This window comes from Odocoileus virginianus, chromosome 24, assembly GCF_023699985.2.
Source record: "Odocoileus virginianus isolate 20LAN1187 ecotype Illinois chromosome 24, Ovbor_1.2, whole genome shotgun sequence".
Taxonomy (NCBI): domain Eukaryota; kingdom Metazoa; phylum Chordata; class Mammalia; order Artiodactyla; family Cervidae; genus Odocoileus; species Odocoileus virginianus.
In genome coordinates, this window is record NC_069697.1 from 29413120 (window position 1) to 29430481 (window position 17362).

The following is a 17362-nucleotide window of genomic DNA, read 5'->3' on the forward strand; positions in this document are numbered from 1 at the left end:
CTTCTTTAACCTTGGTTTCAATTTCTGACTTCTAAAGGTGGATGCACAAGTATATGCTAAATCACTTCACTCGCGTCTGACTCTTTGTGACACTATGGAACATAGCCCGCCAGGGTGCTCTGTCCATGGGATTCTCCAGATAAGAACAGAATACTAGAGTGCGTTGCCTTGCCCTCCTCCAGGGGACCTTCCAGACCCAGGGAGCAAACCTGCATCTCTTACGTTTCCTGTACTGGTAGGTGGGTTCTTTACCACTAGTGCCAGCTGGGAAGCCCCCAGAAGTGGATATTTTATAGACTAAAAAGTCCTATTCACTGATTGTGACTCATATCATGGTGCCACTAAATGAATAAGTATTTGTTTCTCACAGGGATATGACATATAAGAAACCATGAAAAACCTTAGCATTATTGATGAATTTGTGCTGCTGGGGTTGTCTATTGACCCAGATATCCAGACCATGCTCTTTGTTCTCTTCTTGGGAATTTACATCCTGGCCCTGATGGGGAACCTGATGATGATCCTGGTGATCAGGGCTGATCCTCACCTGCACACGCCCATGTACTTCTTCCTTGGTCATTTGTCTTTCCTAGACATATGCTACTCTTCAGTCACTGTGCCCAAGATGTTGCAGAATTTCTTGTCTCAGAGGAAAGCCATTTCAGTGTGGGGATGCATTACCCAGAGTTTCTTTTTCATATTTTCTGGAGGCACTGAGGGCTGCCTGCTCTCTGCTATGGCCTATGACCGCTATGCTGCCGTCTGTCACCCTCTGCTCTACACTGTGATCATGAATGGACCTCTGTGCACCGCGATGGTCAGTGCAGCATGGCTGATGGGGTTTCTGAGCTCACTAGTGAATAATCTTTGTGCCCAGAGCTTACGGTTCTGTGGTCCCAATATCATCTCCCACTTCAGCTGTGAACTGCCTTCACTGTTCCCTCTCTCCTGCAGTGATACCATGCCTAACACCAGCCTGCTAGCTGGGTCTGCTATATTTCTAGCACTTGTGACACTGCTCCTGATCCTCTTCTCTTACTCTAAAATTATTCTTGCCATTCTAAGTATCTCCTCTAAAGGCGGAGTCAAAGCCTTCTCCACTTGCTCCTGCCACCTCACCGTGGTGCTCTTGTTCTATGGGACGGCTCTATTCAGGTACATCAACCCCTCTTCAGGATCAGTCCTGGAGCGAGTTGTCTCTGTACAGTATGGTGTGATCACATCCTTGATAAACCCCCTCATTTACAGCTTTAAAAACCAGGAGGTGAAGGCAGCTCTGCAGAGGATGCTAAGGCACCAGATATGTGTCTCAGGGTTTTAAAAAATGGCAACAGGATGCTTGTTCTAACAGAGAACCAATCTACAAGGGAAGAGAACTTTGTAAGTTTAGAGCTTGTGTGGTTCTTGATTTTTAATTAAATTTAAGTGTATTTATTTCTTATTCAAAGTTACATGACTTCCAAAAGCTAAGAAATGTAGTCAGAGAAGTATTTTGCCCATCCTGGGTCTGAGGGGAAACATTTAGAGACACCAGCTTTTACCACAGCATCTGGAAGCTAGTCCAGAAGCAGTGACTTCACTACAGTTGAGGGGCCAGAACCAGAACAAAGACCCTGACAAGAACAGAGATCCAGAGCCTAGGACCTTTACCTATGGAGTTACAAAAAGAACTCTATTAGAACAAAGGCAAAGAACAAGTAACCTATACACATTTAACTTCCCAAAATTAGTGAGTTCAGCATCCCCCATTCACCTGACTTGATGGCATCACAGGCATGAAATGGCATGTGTGCCTGCAAATAGTCAAAGAGTAGTGAAAACAAAGGATGAGCACGTTAAATATCTATGAGCAGATGAATGGATAAAGAAAATGTGGTATATGCCTACAACGGAGTATTATTCAGCTTTGAAACAAGATGGAAATTCTACAATGTGTGACAATATGGATGAACCTTGAGGACACTGTGCTAAGGAGATAAGCCAATCAGAGGAGAAAAACCATTCTGTAGTTTTACTTATATGAGATATCTAAAGCAAGCTCATGGAAGCAGAATGTGGAATGGTGGTTGCCAGGAGCTGGGAGAAGAGGAAATTGGGAAGTTGCTATTCAATGGATACAGAGTTTCAGTCAAACAAGATAAAAAAGTTTTGAAGATCTTCTACACATCAATATGCATATAGTTAACAATACTATATGCTTAAAATTTGTGAAGAGGGTAAATTTTATGTCATATGCTTTTTACCACAATAAACATATATAAGAAGACTGAACATACTGTTATACTAAAAACCTTCTCCAAAGTGAAGATGCAAACTGTCCTAATACTTATTGTATCCACCCTGGCTAAATTCATCACTACACATATTCCACCACAGTCCCACTGAATAGCCTGTTCTTTAAAGATACAAGTGAGATCAGCAAAATGAAGGAATAGTAAGGCTCAATCCTTATTCCCTCATAGAAACAACAATGTAAAATGATATATGAACCAAAATGTCTTTATAAGAATTACAGATAGAACAGACTTGTGGACTCTGTGGGAGAACGCGGGGGTGGGATGTTTTAAGAGAACAGCATCTAAACATGTATATCTAGGGTGAAACAGATCACCAGCCCAGGTTGGATGCATGAGACAAGTGCTCAGGCCTGGTGCACTGGGAAGACCCAGAGGGATGGGGTGGAGAGAGAGGTGGGAGGGGGGACCGGGATGGGGAATACATGTAAACCCATGGCTAATTCAATGTATGACAAAAACCACTGCAATGCTGTAAAGTAATTAGCCTCCAACTAATAAAAATAAGTGGAAAAAAAAAAAAAGAATTACAGATAAGATGTTTCAGCACCCCCAGGGAAGCACAGTAACCAAGAACAGTCACATTGAAACAGGTAAGAAGAGCACTTTCACTTTTCCTGCGTTAACCTCCCCCCCAAACTGTGCAGCCCAGAGCCAAGGCCGATCTGCTCAGCCAGTGACCTCTGCCGTGGTGGGGAGAAGAGAATGGCGTGGGCACTCAGCCTCCCAGCCTTTCAGTGCACCCACTCCCCAAGGGGCCACGTCCTACCTCTCCTCACACCAGGTGTTGAAGAAACAGCATAGTCCAGATGCCTGAAGCAGCTAAGAACCAAGGAAAAGCAGAGGGTATCTTCCTGCATCCAGCAAGGATCTTCAAGATTGGGAAAGCATGCGGAACCGAGGCTTCTCCCTCAGAAGGGAGTAAGAGGAGTGGGGCGTGCCTCCAACGCCCTCATCCTTTCAGTGCAGTAACTCAGGGACCAGTTCCTGTGTAGCCTCACATCAAGTGCTAACAGAACCAGCAAAGTTAAACACCAGAGGGAATAAGAGACTACAGCCTCCATTTAAAAAAAAAAAGACTGGTCATTTTGATAATTTAGGAACATAGGCCAATAATCTCTGGCCAGATATATTGATGAAAGTCTTTTCCTGTCAGTCATCATATACACTGGGAGAGGTATTTGTGACTTGAAAAATGCAGACATCAGCACAAAGCTACAAGGGACTTGAATGATCAGGAAAACTATAACATAATCAAAAGAGTAAAATAAATCTCTAGTAACTGACCCTAAAGAAATGGAGATCTATGAATTTGCTGACAAAATTCAAAACAATCTTCTCAAAGAAGCTCAGAGAATTACAATAGAATTCAATTAAATGAATTCAGGAAAATGATACAAGAACAAAATGAGAATATCAATAAAGAGATAGAAACAATAAAAAGAAGAACAAATCAGAAATACTGGAGAGGAGAGGAAACTAGTGGTTGCTATAGGTGGAGGAGTTGGGTAAAATGGGCAATGGTGGTCAAAAGGTATTAACTCGCAGTTACAAGACAAACAAGTCCTAGGGATGTAATGTACAGCATGAAGATATGTCAACAATGCTCTATAGTATATTTCAAATTTGCTAAGAGAGCAGACCTTGAAAGTTCTCATCACAAGAAAAAAAAATCTAACTATGTGTGGTGATCATTTTGCAGCATATATTAATACATATATCAAACACTATGTTGTGCTCCTAAAATGAACACAAGGTTATGCATCAATATCTCAAAAAAAAAAAAAAAACTCAACCATTTAAAAAATGACCATAAAGATATAGAAAAGGAGAAAAACTGGCAATGACACTATGGATTTAAAATGAGAGAAGGGACTTCCCTGGTGGCCCAGTGGTTAAGAATCTGTCTGCCAATGCAGAGGACACAGGGTTGGTCCCTGGCTGGGGAAGATTCCACATGCAGCGGGGCATCCGTGCATCACAACTACTGAAGCCCACATACTTTACAGCCCATGCTCAGCAGCAAGAGAAGTCACTACAATGAAAAGCCTGTGCACTGCAACTAGAGAGTAGCCCCCACTCACTTTAACTAGAGAAAGCCTGCAAACAGCAATGAAGACCCAGTGCGGCCAAATAAATAAATAAAAATTTTTAAAAAGAAGAAAGACTTTAAAAGATAAAATGAGACAGGAATAGTTGCTAAAGTCCATGTGAAATTTCAACAAACTGCTTTATTGATGATGGACTAAAAAACATACTTTTAAACTAGCTTCCATAAGCCCCTACCTCTGAAACATGACAGATGTTCTCAAAACCCAGGAAAATGTTGGCATCTCCCACCCATACTAACTGCATTTAACTCCAGTATACAGGTGGTTTGCTGACCATAAACACCTCTCCCTCCTCTCCTCTCCAGTATTTCTGAGCCAGGGAGAACTGAAGTTCTATCACTTACCTTCTCTTTCCCCTACCTAATCTTATTAGCCTCTCTCTCTCCATCCATTCAGAAACAAGTCCCAGAAACAATACGGCAGTAAGAGGGGTTCTGTGGGTCAGAAACTGGAAAGGGCACAGCAAGGATGATTTGTATGTGCTTCACCAAATCTGAGCTTCAGCTAGGAGGAGTCAGAGGCTCAAAGGATAGGGAATGAAGTCACCTAAATGCTCATTCAGTCACAGTATCTAACACATAGGCTGAGAGAGCTTGAAGACAAGGACATTCCATCAAAGCATCTAAAGAAGGCCTTACCATGTGGTTTGGCTTCAACAATGCATAGTACCCTTAGGATAGTCAGATTTATGCATGGCATCCCAGAGCTCTGAGTATGAGAGGTCAAGAAAACAGGGTAAAAGTATCATAGCCTTTTCTGACCATACCTTGGAAGTCATCCAACATCACTACTTAACTCTTATTACAAGACAGTCTAAGCCCACTCAGATTTGTAGTCAAGAGCAGACCCACTAACCAGTGATAATGTCAAAGGAAATATCATCTTTAGATTTAAATCTGCCATACCCTGTAAAAGTAATTAATAAAAAATACTTGAGCTAAAGAATGCAATGATTGCAATAAAAAAATCACTAGTAGACTTGATAAAACATAAGAAGGAATCAATGAACTCAAAGATGGAGAATGTAAATTATAAAGTCATAGAATCAAAGAAAAAGGAATGAAAACAATGAAGAAACCCTAAAGGACTCAGGGAACTCTTATCAGTTGAACTACACATCTTAGGAGTCCAAGAAGGAGAAGAGGTGGTGAAGGGGGCAGAAAACTTATTTAAATAAATAATAGCTGAAAACTTCCCAGATATAAGGAGGCTAACTGGCATCCATATTCAGGATGCCAAAGGATGTCAGAGAGAATAAATCAAGTCTATACTGACACATTATAATTACATTTTCAAAGATAAAGAATTTTGAAAGCAGCAAGAAAAAAGCAACTCATCACATGTTAGGGAACCTAAGTCTATCAGTGAATTTCTCAGCAGAAACCTCTCATGCCAGGAAAGATTCAGATGATATATTCAAAGTGCTGAAAGAAAAAATTAACAACCAAGAATATGGTAGCCAGTAAAACTCTTCCTTAGAAATAAAGACAAGGGGGGAAGAAGAGGGGGATGAGATAGTTAGGGAGTTTGGGATCAACATATACACTGCTATATTTAAAATGGATAACCAATAAGGACCTACTGTATAGCACAGAGAACTCTGCTCAATGTTACATGACAGTCTGGATGGCAGGGGAGTCTAGGAGAGAATAGATACATGTATATGTATGGCTCAGTCCCTTTGCTATTCACCTGAAACTATTACAGCATTATTAATTGGCTATACTCCAATATAAAATAAAAAGTAAAAAAATGTAAAAAAGAGAAAGAAAGGTAAAATTAAATTCTTCCCAGAAAAACAAAAGAAGAAATAGAAAACCTTCAGTTCAGTTCAGTTCAGTCGCTCAGTTGTGTCTGACTCTTTGCGACAGCATGAATCTCAGCCCGCCAGGCCTCCCTGTCCATCACAAACTCCCAGAGTTTACTCAAACTCATGCCCATCAAGTCGGTGATGCCATCCAGCCATCTCATCCTCTGTTGTCCCCTTCTCCTCCTGCCCCCAATCCCTCCCAGCATCAGGGTCTTTTCCAATGAGTCAACTCTTCTCATCAGGTGGCCAGAGTATTGGAGTTTCAGCTTCAGCATCAAGCAACATATTAATGATCTCTTATTCAAGAAAAATATTACATCCTATAATACAAAATTCCATCCTTTCAGGATGTTACCTCTCAATTGTGCCATAACTGACTCTTCAGTAAGCCTGTCCCATCTTTCAGATAGCCAAGTCACTTCTGGCTGGTGGGGTACATGATAAGCATGATTAAATTCATGGGCATGAATTTGCTTATTTGTTTTAGGGAGGCCATTTAAGATCTACTCTCTCACTAACTTTAATACAGTATTGTTGACTACTGTCAATATGTTGTACATTATATTTCCAGAACTTACTTATCTTACAACTGGAAGTTTGTACCCTTTGATCAACATCTCATTTCTCCTACCACCCAGCACCTGGAAATCACCATTCAACTCTATTTCTATAAATTCAGTTTTTTTTATATCTCAAATATAAGTGAATTAATTCAGCATTTGTCTTTTATTATCTAACTTTTTTCACTTAGAATAATGCCATCATGGTTCATCCATGTTGTTGCAAAAGGTAGGATTTCCTTCTTCTCTATGGCTGAGTAATAGTCTATTATATATCATATATAACAGATTATTCTATACACACACATACACATATATACCACTGGTTCATTATCTTTTCATCTATCAATGGACACTTAAGTTGCAACCGTGTATTGGTTATGTAAGTAATGCTGCAAAGAACATTTCTTTGAACTAGCTCCTCAATATATCTCTTTGATATAGTAATTTAATTTCCTTTGGGTATTATCCAGATGTGCGATTATTCAGAGGTGGGATTATTAGGTTCCAATTTATAGTACTTGGATTTTTAGGTTTTAGAAGCACATATATACTGTTTTCCACAGTGGCTGTACCAATTTACATTCCCAAGAACAGTGCATAAGTATTACCTTTCTCCACATCCTCACCAGCTTTAATTATTTTTTAATTAAGTATAGTTAATTTACAATATTTCAGAGGAACAGCAAAGTGATGCATTTACATATATACATACACATACATGGGGCTGCACCCCTTGTTCTGGGCAGATATAGCCCAGCCTTTAAGTTGGGCTTCCTTGATGACTCAGATTGTAAAGAATCTGCCCGCAATGCAGGAGACCTGGGTTCAATCCCTGAGTCAGGAAGATCCCTGGAGAAGGAAATGGCTACCTATTCCAATATTCTTGCCTAGAAAATTCTATGGACAGAAGAGCCTGGCAGGCTATGGTCCATGGGGTCACAAAGAGTAGGACATGACTGAGTGACTGACATACATACACATATATGGGCTTTCCTGGTGGTGCAGTGGTAAAGAATCCACCTGCCAATGCAGAAGACATAAGAGATAATGGGTCTGACCCCTAGGTTGGGAAGATTCCCTGGAGAATGTAGTGGCAATTCACTGTAGTATTCTTGCCTGGAGAAGAGACAGAGGAGTCTGGAGGGGCACAGTCCATGGGGTTGCAAGGGTTGCAAAGAGTCAGACATGACTGAAGTGACTGAGCATGCATGTATAGTACTACTATGTACTATAGCAGTACTGTATATAGTAGTGTATCTGTTACATCCCAAATTCTCAATTTAACCCTCCCCCTCACTTTTCTATCTGGCAACCATAAATTTGTTTTCTATATTTGTGAGTCTATTTCTATCTTGTTTAAATTAATTAATCTATTTATTTTAATTGGAAGCTAATTACTTTACAATATTGTGGTGGTTTTTGGCATACATTGACGTGAATCAGCCATGGGTGTACACGTGTTCCCCATCCTGAACCCCCTCCCACCTCCCTCCCCATCCCATCCCTCAGGTTGTCCCAGTGCACCGGCTTTGAGTGCCCTGTTTCATGCATCGAACTCGGACTAGTGACTTGAACTTGGACTATTTCACATATGGTAATATATATATTACCATATATATATATATATTTCAATGTTATTCTCTCAAATCATCTCACCTTCTCCCACAGAGTCCAAAACTCTGTTCTTTACATCTGTGTCTCTTTTGCTGTCTTGCATATAGGGTCATCGTTAACATCTTTCTAAATTCCATATATATGCATTAATATACTTTACTGGTATTTTTCTTTCTGACTTACTTCACTCTGTATAATAGGCTCCAGTTTCATCCACCTCATTAGAATTGATGCAAATGCGTTTTTTTAATAGCTGAGTAATATTCCATTGTGTATATGTACCACAGCTTTCTTATCCATTCGTCTGCCGATGGATGTCTGGGTTGCTTCCATGTCCTAGCTGTTGTAAACAGTGCTGTGATGAACACTGGGGTACACGTGTCTCTTTCAGTTCTGGTTTCCTCAGTGTGTATCATTTGTATCACTATTTTTAGAGTCCACATATAAGCGATATCATATGACATTTGTATGTCTCTGTCTGACTTACTTCACTTAGTACGATAATCTCTAGATGCATCTGTGTGCTGTAATGGAACTGTTTCATTCTTTTTTAGGACTGATATCCCACTGTATGTATGTATGTATGTTATTTACTTATGTAAGTAAGTAAAGGACTGTGCTCAGTTGTGTCTGATTCTTTGCAGCCCCATTGTCTGTAGCCCACACAGGCTCCTCTGCCCATGGAATTTTCCAGGGAGGAATACTGGAGTGGGTTGCCATTCCCTACTCCAGGGAATCTTCCCAACCTAGCAATCAAACCTGCATCTCTCACACCTCCTGCAGGTGGATTCTTTACCACTAGCACCACCTGGGAAGCCTATACATATAGATTTAGGTATATATATTTACACACACACACACACACACACACACACACACACACACATATATAAAAACACAGATACATATATATCACATATTTACCCATTCATCTGCTGATGGACATGTATGTTGCTTCCATGTCTTGGTTATTATAAATACTGCTGCTGCTGTGAACACTGAGGTGCATATCTTTTCTAATTAGAGCTTTCATATTTTCTGGATGTATGCCCAGGAGTGGGATTGCAGGATCATATGGTAACTCTATTTTTAATTTTTTAAGGAGACTCCATACTGTTCTGCATAGTGGTCGTACCAATTTACATTCCCATCAACAGTGTAGGAGGGTTCCCTTTTTTCCACACCCTCCCCAGAATTTATTATTTGCAGACGTTTTAATGATGGCCATTCTGACCAGTGTGGGGTGATATCTCATTGTGATATCTCTGCAAAGTCACCTGAGCGATTGCCAGAAGAAGCCATTCAAAGGGTGGTGTCAGGCCAGCAGCACCCTATTACAGACATGCAAGGGATGCCAAGGAAGCCATTCATGAGAGGTGCTGAGCTAAGCCCTGCTGAAACCAGGCACTACATAAGCCATTCGAATTAGTGAAGCAGGCCCTGTATAAGTAATATGCACTGAATGAGCCTGGCATTTCAGAAGTAATGAGAACCGCAGGAGTAATGCAGAAGACACTTAACTACAGGAGCCTGCCTAGGGGAGTACACCAGAACCAGAAGAGAACCTCTTTCTTTACCACTATCCCTCTGCTGCCCTCTACTGACAAAGTTAAAATCATGTCAGCTGGCAAGGGAAAAATATTCAGATTCCAGCTCTGTTATCAGAGATCAGGCAATGAAAGGTAGATTCGGAGCTAAGGAGCAATAAATTGATAGCTGGCACAGTCGATTTGGGAAAGATTGACATCCTTACATTGTTGTGCTTTTGAACCCATGAACATGAATAACACACCATTCATCTAGTTCCTAAATTTCTCTAATAATGTATTATAGTGTTCTATGTAGAGATAGTGAACATCTTTTTATTAGATCTATATTTAGGTATTCAGTGTTTGTTGATGCTATTATAAAACTGAATTTTTATTTCATTTTCCAATGGCTTCTTATTCATAAAAATACAATTTCAGTTCAGTCAGTTCAGTCACTCAGTCGTGTCTAACTCTTTGTGATCCCATGGACTGCAGCATGCCAGACTTCCCTGTCCAACACCAACTCCTGGAGTTTGCTCGGACTCACTTCTATCAAGTTGGTGACAACATCCAATCATCTCATCCTCTGTCATCCCCTTCTCCTGCCTTCAATTTTTCCCAGCATCAGGGTCTTTCCCAAGGAGTCAGTTCTTCGCATCGGGTGACCAAAATGTTGGAGTTTCAGCTTCAGCATCAGTCTTTCCAATGAATATTCAGGACTGATTTCCTTTAGGATTGGCTGGTTGGATCTCCTTGCAGTCCAAGGGGCTCTCAAGAGTCTTCTCCAACACCACAGTTCAAAAGCATCAAGTCTTCAGTGCTCAGCGTTCTTTATGGTCCAACTCTCACATCCACACATGACTACTAGAAAAACGATAGCTTGAGCTATACAGGCCTTTGTTGACAAAGTAATGTCTCTGTTTTTTAATATGCTGTCTAGGTTTGCCATAGTTTTTCTTATTTATAAAAGTACAATTTAATTTTCATATATTGACCCTGTATGTGGTAAATTTCCTAAATTCACTTGTTAATTCTAATAGTTTATCTGTAGATTCTTTTGATTGTTCATAGAATATCATATAATTTTCAAATAATGGCAGTTTATCTTATTATTTCCAATCCTTACAACTTTTATTCTTTTTCTTGCCTATTGCATTGGCTGGTGTTTCTGGTATAAAGTTTAAGCTGTATAGTGGGTATTCATGTTTCATTTCAAGCCTATGGGGAAAAGTTTTTAATATTTTACCATTAAATACGTTTGTTGCAGGTTTTGTGAACACTGTATCAGAATGAAAAAGTTCCCTTCTCCCTTTTATGTTTAGTTTTCTGACAAGTTTTAAACATGAAAGGGTGATGAATCTGATCAAACAATTTTTCTATATCTACTGAAATTCATATGATTTGTTTTCATTTATCCTGTTAAGTAGTGAAGTTATACTGATCTATTTTTCAGATGTTAAAGCAATGATACATACTATAAATAAATTCAAGTTGTTCAGGTTGAATTATAATTTTTCTACATTTACTGAATTATGTTTGTTAATACTTTGCTTAGGAATTTTACATCTAGGATCATGAAAGAGATTGGCCTGTAACACTCCTTTATTGCAACGATTTTTTCAGTTTCAGGGTCAAGGTTATATTAGGCTTGTAAAACAAGTTGGAAAGTGTTTTTTCAGTCTCCAAAAGAGTTCGTTTAACATCGGTGTCACTGTTTCTTTAATGTTTAAAATATATACTGGTCAAGCAATTGGACCTGGAGCTTTCATTATGCAAAGATATTTAACAATTTTTGATTAGGTATAAGAAATGATTCTGATGCAGAAAGTATAATGAGTTTTAGAAAAATACAAATCTACCCCCTTTTGTATTATAGTGAAATTCAGATCATCAAAAACAAAAAGACCTTAAAATTAACCTGAAAGAAAAGGTTTATATTCTACAAAGAAACAATTTGACTCTCATCACAACAGTGAAGTCAAAGAAAGTGGAATACTACCCTCAAAATGCTGAGAAAAAACTGTGACTTATAATTGCACAATCAGTAAAGTCTTAATTCGACAATAAGTATAAGATTAGCTTTTTCAGACAAATAAATGCTATAAAAGTTCACTCTCCCTGTTAAAGGTTGAATTTTGCCTCCAAAATAGGTATGTTGAAGTTTTAACACCCAGCACCTCAGACCTTCTTTGGAAATAGGATCTTTACAGAGATAATCAAGTTAAAATGAGTTCATTAGGATGGGTTCTAGTCCTATATGACTGATATTTTATAAAAGGGTGCAATTTGGACACAGAAACAGACATATAGAAAGGAAAAATGACAAGACACACAGGGAGTAAATGACCACGTGACTGGATTAATACACCTACAAGGAACGCCAATGATTGCCCCCTCCCAAAAAAAGAAAAAAACAAACAAAAACACCTAGAAGCAAGAAAGAATTCTTGACCAGAACTGTCAGAGAACACAGCCTTCCTGACATCCAGCCTCCAGAACCACGGGACTAAACACCTGTGTTTTAAGCTGCCTGATTTTCGGTAATTTGTTACAGAAATCCTTGAAAACTAAAACACTGAAGTAGTTTCTAAGGGATTTCATCAGTTTTTCATTCATTTACAAAATAGTCATTAAGTTATTATACTCCAGGCACTGCTGTATGCGCTACGGATACAGTCATGAACAAAATAGATAAAATCTATCTTCATAGATTAATACTCTAATGAGAGGAGACAGACAATAAACAAGCAAATAACATCATATAACATGTGACACAACATTGAATGCTATGGAAAATCTAAAGCAGTATGACAGTATGACATATATGACAGTATGCTAAAACTTTGATATTTTTCATAGGTGACCATAGAAGTCTTCTCCAATAAGGCGACATTTGAGCAGAAGTAAGGGGGAGAAAAGGCGTTAGTGAACCATATGGCTATCTGGGAAAGTGCACTATGCACAGAGCAGACAGCAAGCACAGTCATAAAATGGAATGTGTGTTGTATATCCAAAGAACAGCAACAAGACTAGAGCTACTGGAGAGAACTTAGAATGGGTAGTGTGGGAAAAGATGAGGTCCTAGAGATATCTAGGCCACATCACAAAGATCTTGAGGCCACACTAAGCATTTGGCTTTTATGCTGAGTGATAAGGAATATCTCCTAAAAAGAAGAAAAATAACTCTAAAAGGAAGATCTAAAGTACAACTAGGAATAATAAGCAAAGACATTAATAAACATGTGGGTGAGGCAGGGTTCTATTTTTTTATCCCAATCCATTCTTCCCTTGATCCATGGTTCTATAGTTTTAGCTGGACACACGGCTACCCAGCTAGAAACTAAATTCTGTAGTCCTCCTTATAACTAGGTATGTTGGGGGTTCTCAAGATCACTCCCAAGGCTTAGTGATTTACTAAGAGGACTCACAGAACTCAGCACATAGTTGTAGTAAGATACAAAATAAAATCATCAGCAAAAGAAAAAGGTACATGGGGCAATGTCCAGAGGAAATGAAATACCAGCTTCCAAAATTCCTCTCCCAGTAGAGATGTGTGCATGCTAAGCCACTTATAGGACACACTTATTCCTCAAGCAAGGAGTTGTGACAGCATATGTGAAATGTTGCCAACCAGAATAACTCATTAGAGACTCAGTGCCCACAGTTTTAAATTGGAGGCTGGTCATGTGGGCACCTCCAGTATAACATACACATAATTCTACACTCCAAAACAGAAAGCAGCTGTTGAACATAAACCATATAATTTGTAGAAACAATTAAGGCACAATGAAACACTCTTTATCAGTTGTAGAATGGTAGGAACCATGTTGAAATCATCAGCCAGAGCCAATGTTACAAGTGGGCTTTTCCAAAGATAGCAGTTGTCTTACATCATACACAAAAATTAACTCAAAATGCCTTGAATATATGACCAGAAACCATACAACTCCTAGAAGGAAGCAGCCAATAAGCTCATTGACATCACTCTTGGCAATGTTTTCTTGGACCTGACTCCAAAGGCAATGGCAACAAAAGCAAAAACAAACCAATGAAACAACATAAAATGAAAACATTTATGCACAGTGAAGAAACAACCAACTAAATAAAAAGGTGATCTACTGAATGAGGGAAATATTTGCAAACCATATAGCTAATAAAGGGTTAAAATTCAAATATATAAAGAACTTATACAGCTCAATAACAAAAAAACAACTTTTAAAAATATGGACAGAGGATCTGAATAGATATCTTCCCAAAGAAAACATAAAGATGGCCAATAGGCATATGAAAAGATCTCAACATCATTAATCATAAGGAAAATTAAAATCAAAACCAAAGATCTATCACTTCACACCTATCAGAATGGCTATTTTCAAAAGGACAAGAAATGCCAAGTGCTGGCAAGGATATGGAGAAAAGCGAACCCTCATGCACTATTGAAATGTAAACTGGTACAGCCACTAAAAAAACACTATGACGATTCCAAAAAGAATCAAATACAGAACAACCATAAGACCCAGCAATTCTACTTCTGAGTATTTATGTAAAGGAAAAAACCACTAATTCAAAAAGAAATATGCATCTTTATGCTCATTGCAGCATTGTTTACAATAGCCAACATATGGAAGCAACCTAAATGTCCATTGATAGATAGAGAAGATGTGAGATTAGATAGAAAGATAATGGAATATTACTCAGATATTAAAAAATGAAATTTTGCCAGTTGGGACAATGTAGATGGATGTGGGAGGTATTAAGCAAAGTGAAATGCTCCAATCATCCAACATCACTGTGATACCAAAACCAGACAAAAAAATCACAAAAAAAGAAAAATATAGGCCAATATCACTAATGAACATAGATATAATAATCATCAACAAGTATAAGCAAACTGAATTCAACATCATTAAAAGGATCATACATCATGATCAACTGAGATTAATTTCAGAAAAAAAGATGGTTCAATATTTGCAATCAATGTTATATAGCATATCAACAAATCAAATAATAAAAATCATATGATCATTTCAATTGACACAGAAGAAGCTTTGACAAAATTCAACATCCACTTGTGATAAAAACTTACAACAACTAAGAAAGTTAGACATGAAGTATATCAACATAATAAAGGCCATATATTACAAGCCTACAACTTATATTACAATAAATGGTGAAAACCTGAAAGCTTTCCTCTACGATCAGGAACAAAACAAGGATACCTACTCTTACTACTTTTATTCAACACAGTATTGGAAATCCTAGCCACAGCAGTCAGACAAGAAAAAAGGAATCCAAATTGGAAAGGAAGAAATAAAACTGCCACTGTTTGTCGATGGCATGATACGTTACTGAGAAAATCCTAAAGATACCATCAAAAATTTTAGAACTCATAAATGAATTCAGTAAAGTTGCAAGATACAAAATTAACATACAGAAATCTATTGCATTTCTATTCACTAACAATCAACTATCAGAAAGAGAAATTAAGAAACCATTTCCATTCATAATCATATCTAAAAGAATAAAATGCCTGGAAATAAATCTATCTAAGCAGGTAAAAGACCTGTAAAGAGAAAACTATGACACTGATAAAAGTAATTGAAGGTGATACAAACAAATGGAAAGCTATACCATGCTCATGGACTTGAAAAATTAATATTGTTAAGATAGCTGTACTATCCAAGGCAATCTACAAATTCAATGCAATCCTTATCAAAATACCACTGGCATTTTTCACAGAACTAGCACAAATAATCCTAAAATTTGTATCAAAACACAAAAGAATAGCCAAAATAATGTTATTAACAAAATAAAATGGTAGGTATCATGCTCCCTGATTTCAAACTATACCACAAAGCTATAGTAATCAAAACAGTATGGTACTGGCACAAAATTAGACACATAGATCAATGAACAGAATAGAGGGCCCAGAAATTAATTTATGACAAAGAAGACAAGAATATACAAAGGAGAAAAGGCAACCTCTTCAATAAATCCTGTTAGGAAACCTGAGCAACGACATGTAAAAGAATCAAATTGGACTATTTTATTATAACATATACAAAAATAAATTCAAAATGGATTTAAGGCTTCAGAGTAAGACTTTACACCATAAAATTCCTAGAATAAAACATAGGCTGTATGTTCTATGATATAGTTCTTAGCATTGCAATTTTTTAATCTGTCTCCTCAGGCAAGGGAAACATGCTAAAATAAACAAATGGGACACTACATCTAATTAAAAAGCTTTTTCACACCAAGGAAATTACCAACAAATGAAAAGGCTGCTTTTGAACAGGAGAAGATATTTGTAAATGATCTCTGATGAGGGGTTAATATCCAAAATATGAAACTCATACACTGAACATTATAAAAACTCTGATATTTTAAAAGAAGAGAGGGCCTGAATATTCATTTAAAAAAAAAAATACAGATGATTAAAAGGCACATAAAAATTCTCAATATCACTAGTCATCAGGGAAATGCAAATCAAAACCAAAATGAGACATCACACCTGTCAGAATGGCTATTTTCAAAAAGACAAGAAATAAATGTTGGCGAGGTTGTGGAGAAAAGGAAACTCTTGTGTACTGTTGGTGGGAATGTAAATTTGTATAGCTACTATGGAAAACTGTATGGAGATTCCTCAAAAAATGAAAAATAGAAATGCCATACAATCTAGCAATTCCACTTCTAGGTATTTATTGGGATAAAATGAAAATGCTAATTCAAAAATATATGCACCTATATGTTGATTACAACATTATTCACAATAGTAAAATATGGAAGCAACCTAAGTGTCCATCAATAGATGAATAAAGAAGATATATGTCACACACAATGGAATATTACTCATCCATAAAATAAAATAAAATCTTGTCATATGTAGCAACAGAGATGGACTTACAAGGTACATGTTAAATTAAAAAGTCATACAGAGAATGGTAAATATTATATGATTTCATTTCTATGTAGTGTCTAAAAACACAAAATAAGTGAACAAACATAACCAAACAGAAACAGAGTTCCTAGAGAAAAACTTGGTGGTTTCCAGATGATAGGGGGGTGAGGGGGGATAGAAATAGGTGAGGGAGATTAAGAGGTACAAACTTTCAGATATAAAATAAATGAGTCATGGGTAATAAAGTATACAATGTGGGGAATATAGTCAATAATTACATAATATCTTTGTATGGTGACAGATAACCACTAGACTTGTGCTCATCATTTTAAAATGTATTGAAATATTGAATCACTATGTTATGTAACATGAACTGACATAGTGTTGTAGGTCAATTATACTTCTAAAACAAACTCATTAAAAAGAAATTATGGATTAAAGACCTAAACATAAGACCAAAAACTATAAAACTTTTAGAGGAAAACATAAGCAGAACACTCAATGGCATAAATCACAGCTATATCCTCTATGACTGACCTC

General features: G+C 37.6%; 1 protein-coding gene across 1 annotated transcript; it reads left to right on the forward strand.

The window, feature by feature from the left end:
• The first annotated feature begins 391 nt into the window (after nt 1-391).
• On the forward strand, nt 392-1321 carry LOC110146782 (olfactory receptor 8S1-like). Its single transcript, XM_020907796.2, has one exon. It carries the CDS (start codon nt 392-394, stop codon nt 1319-1321), a length of 930 nt encoding a protein of 309 aa, XP_020763455.2.
• Nucleotides 1322-17362: the final 16041 nt, after the last annotated feature.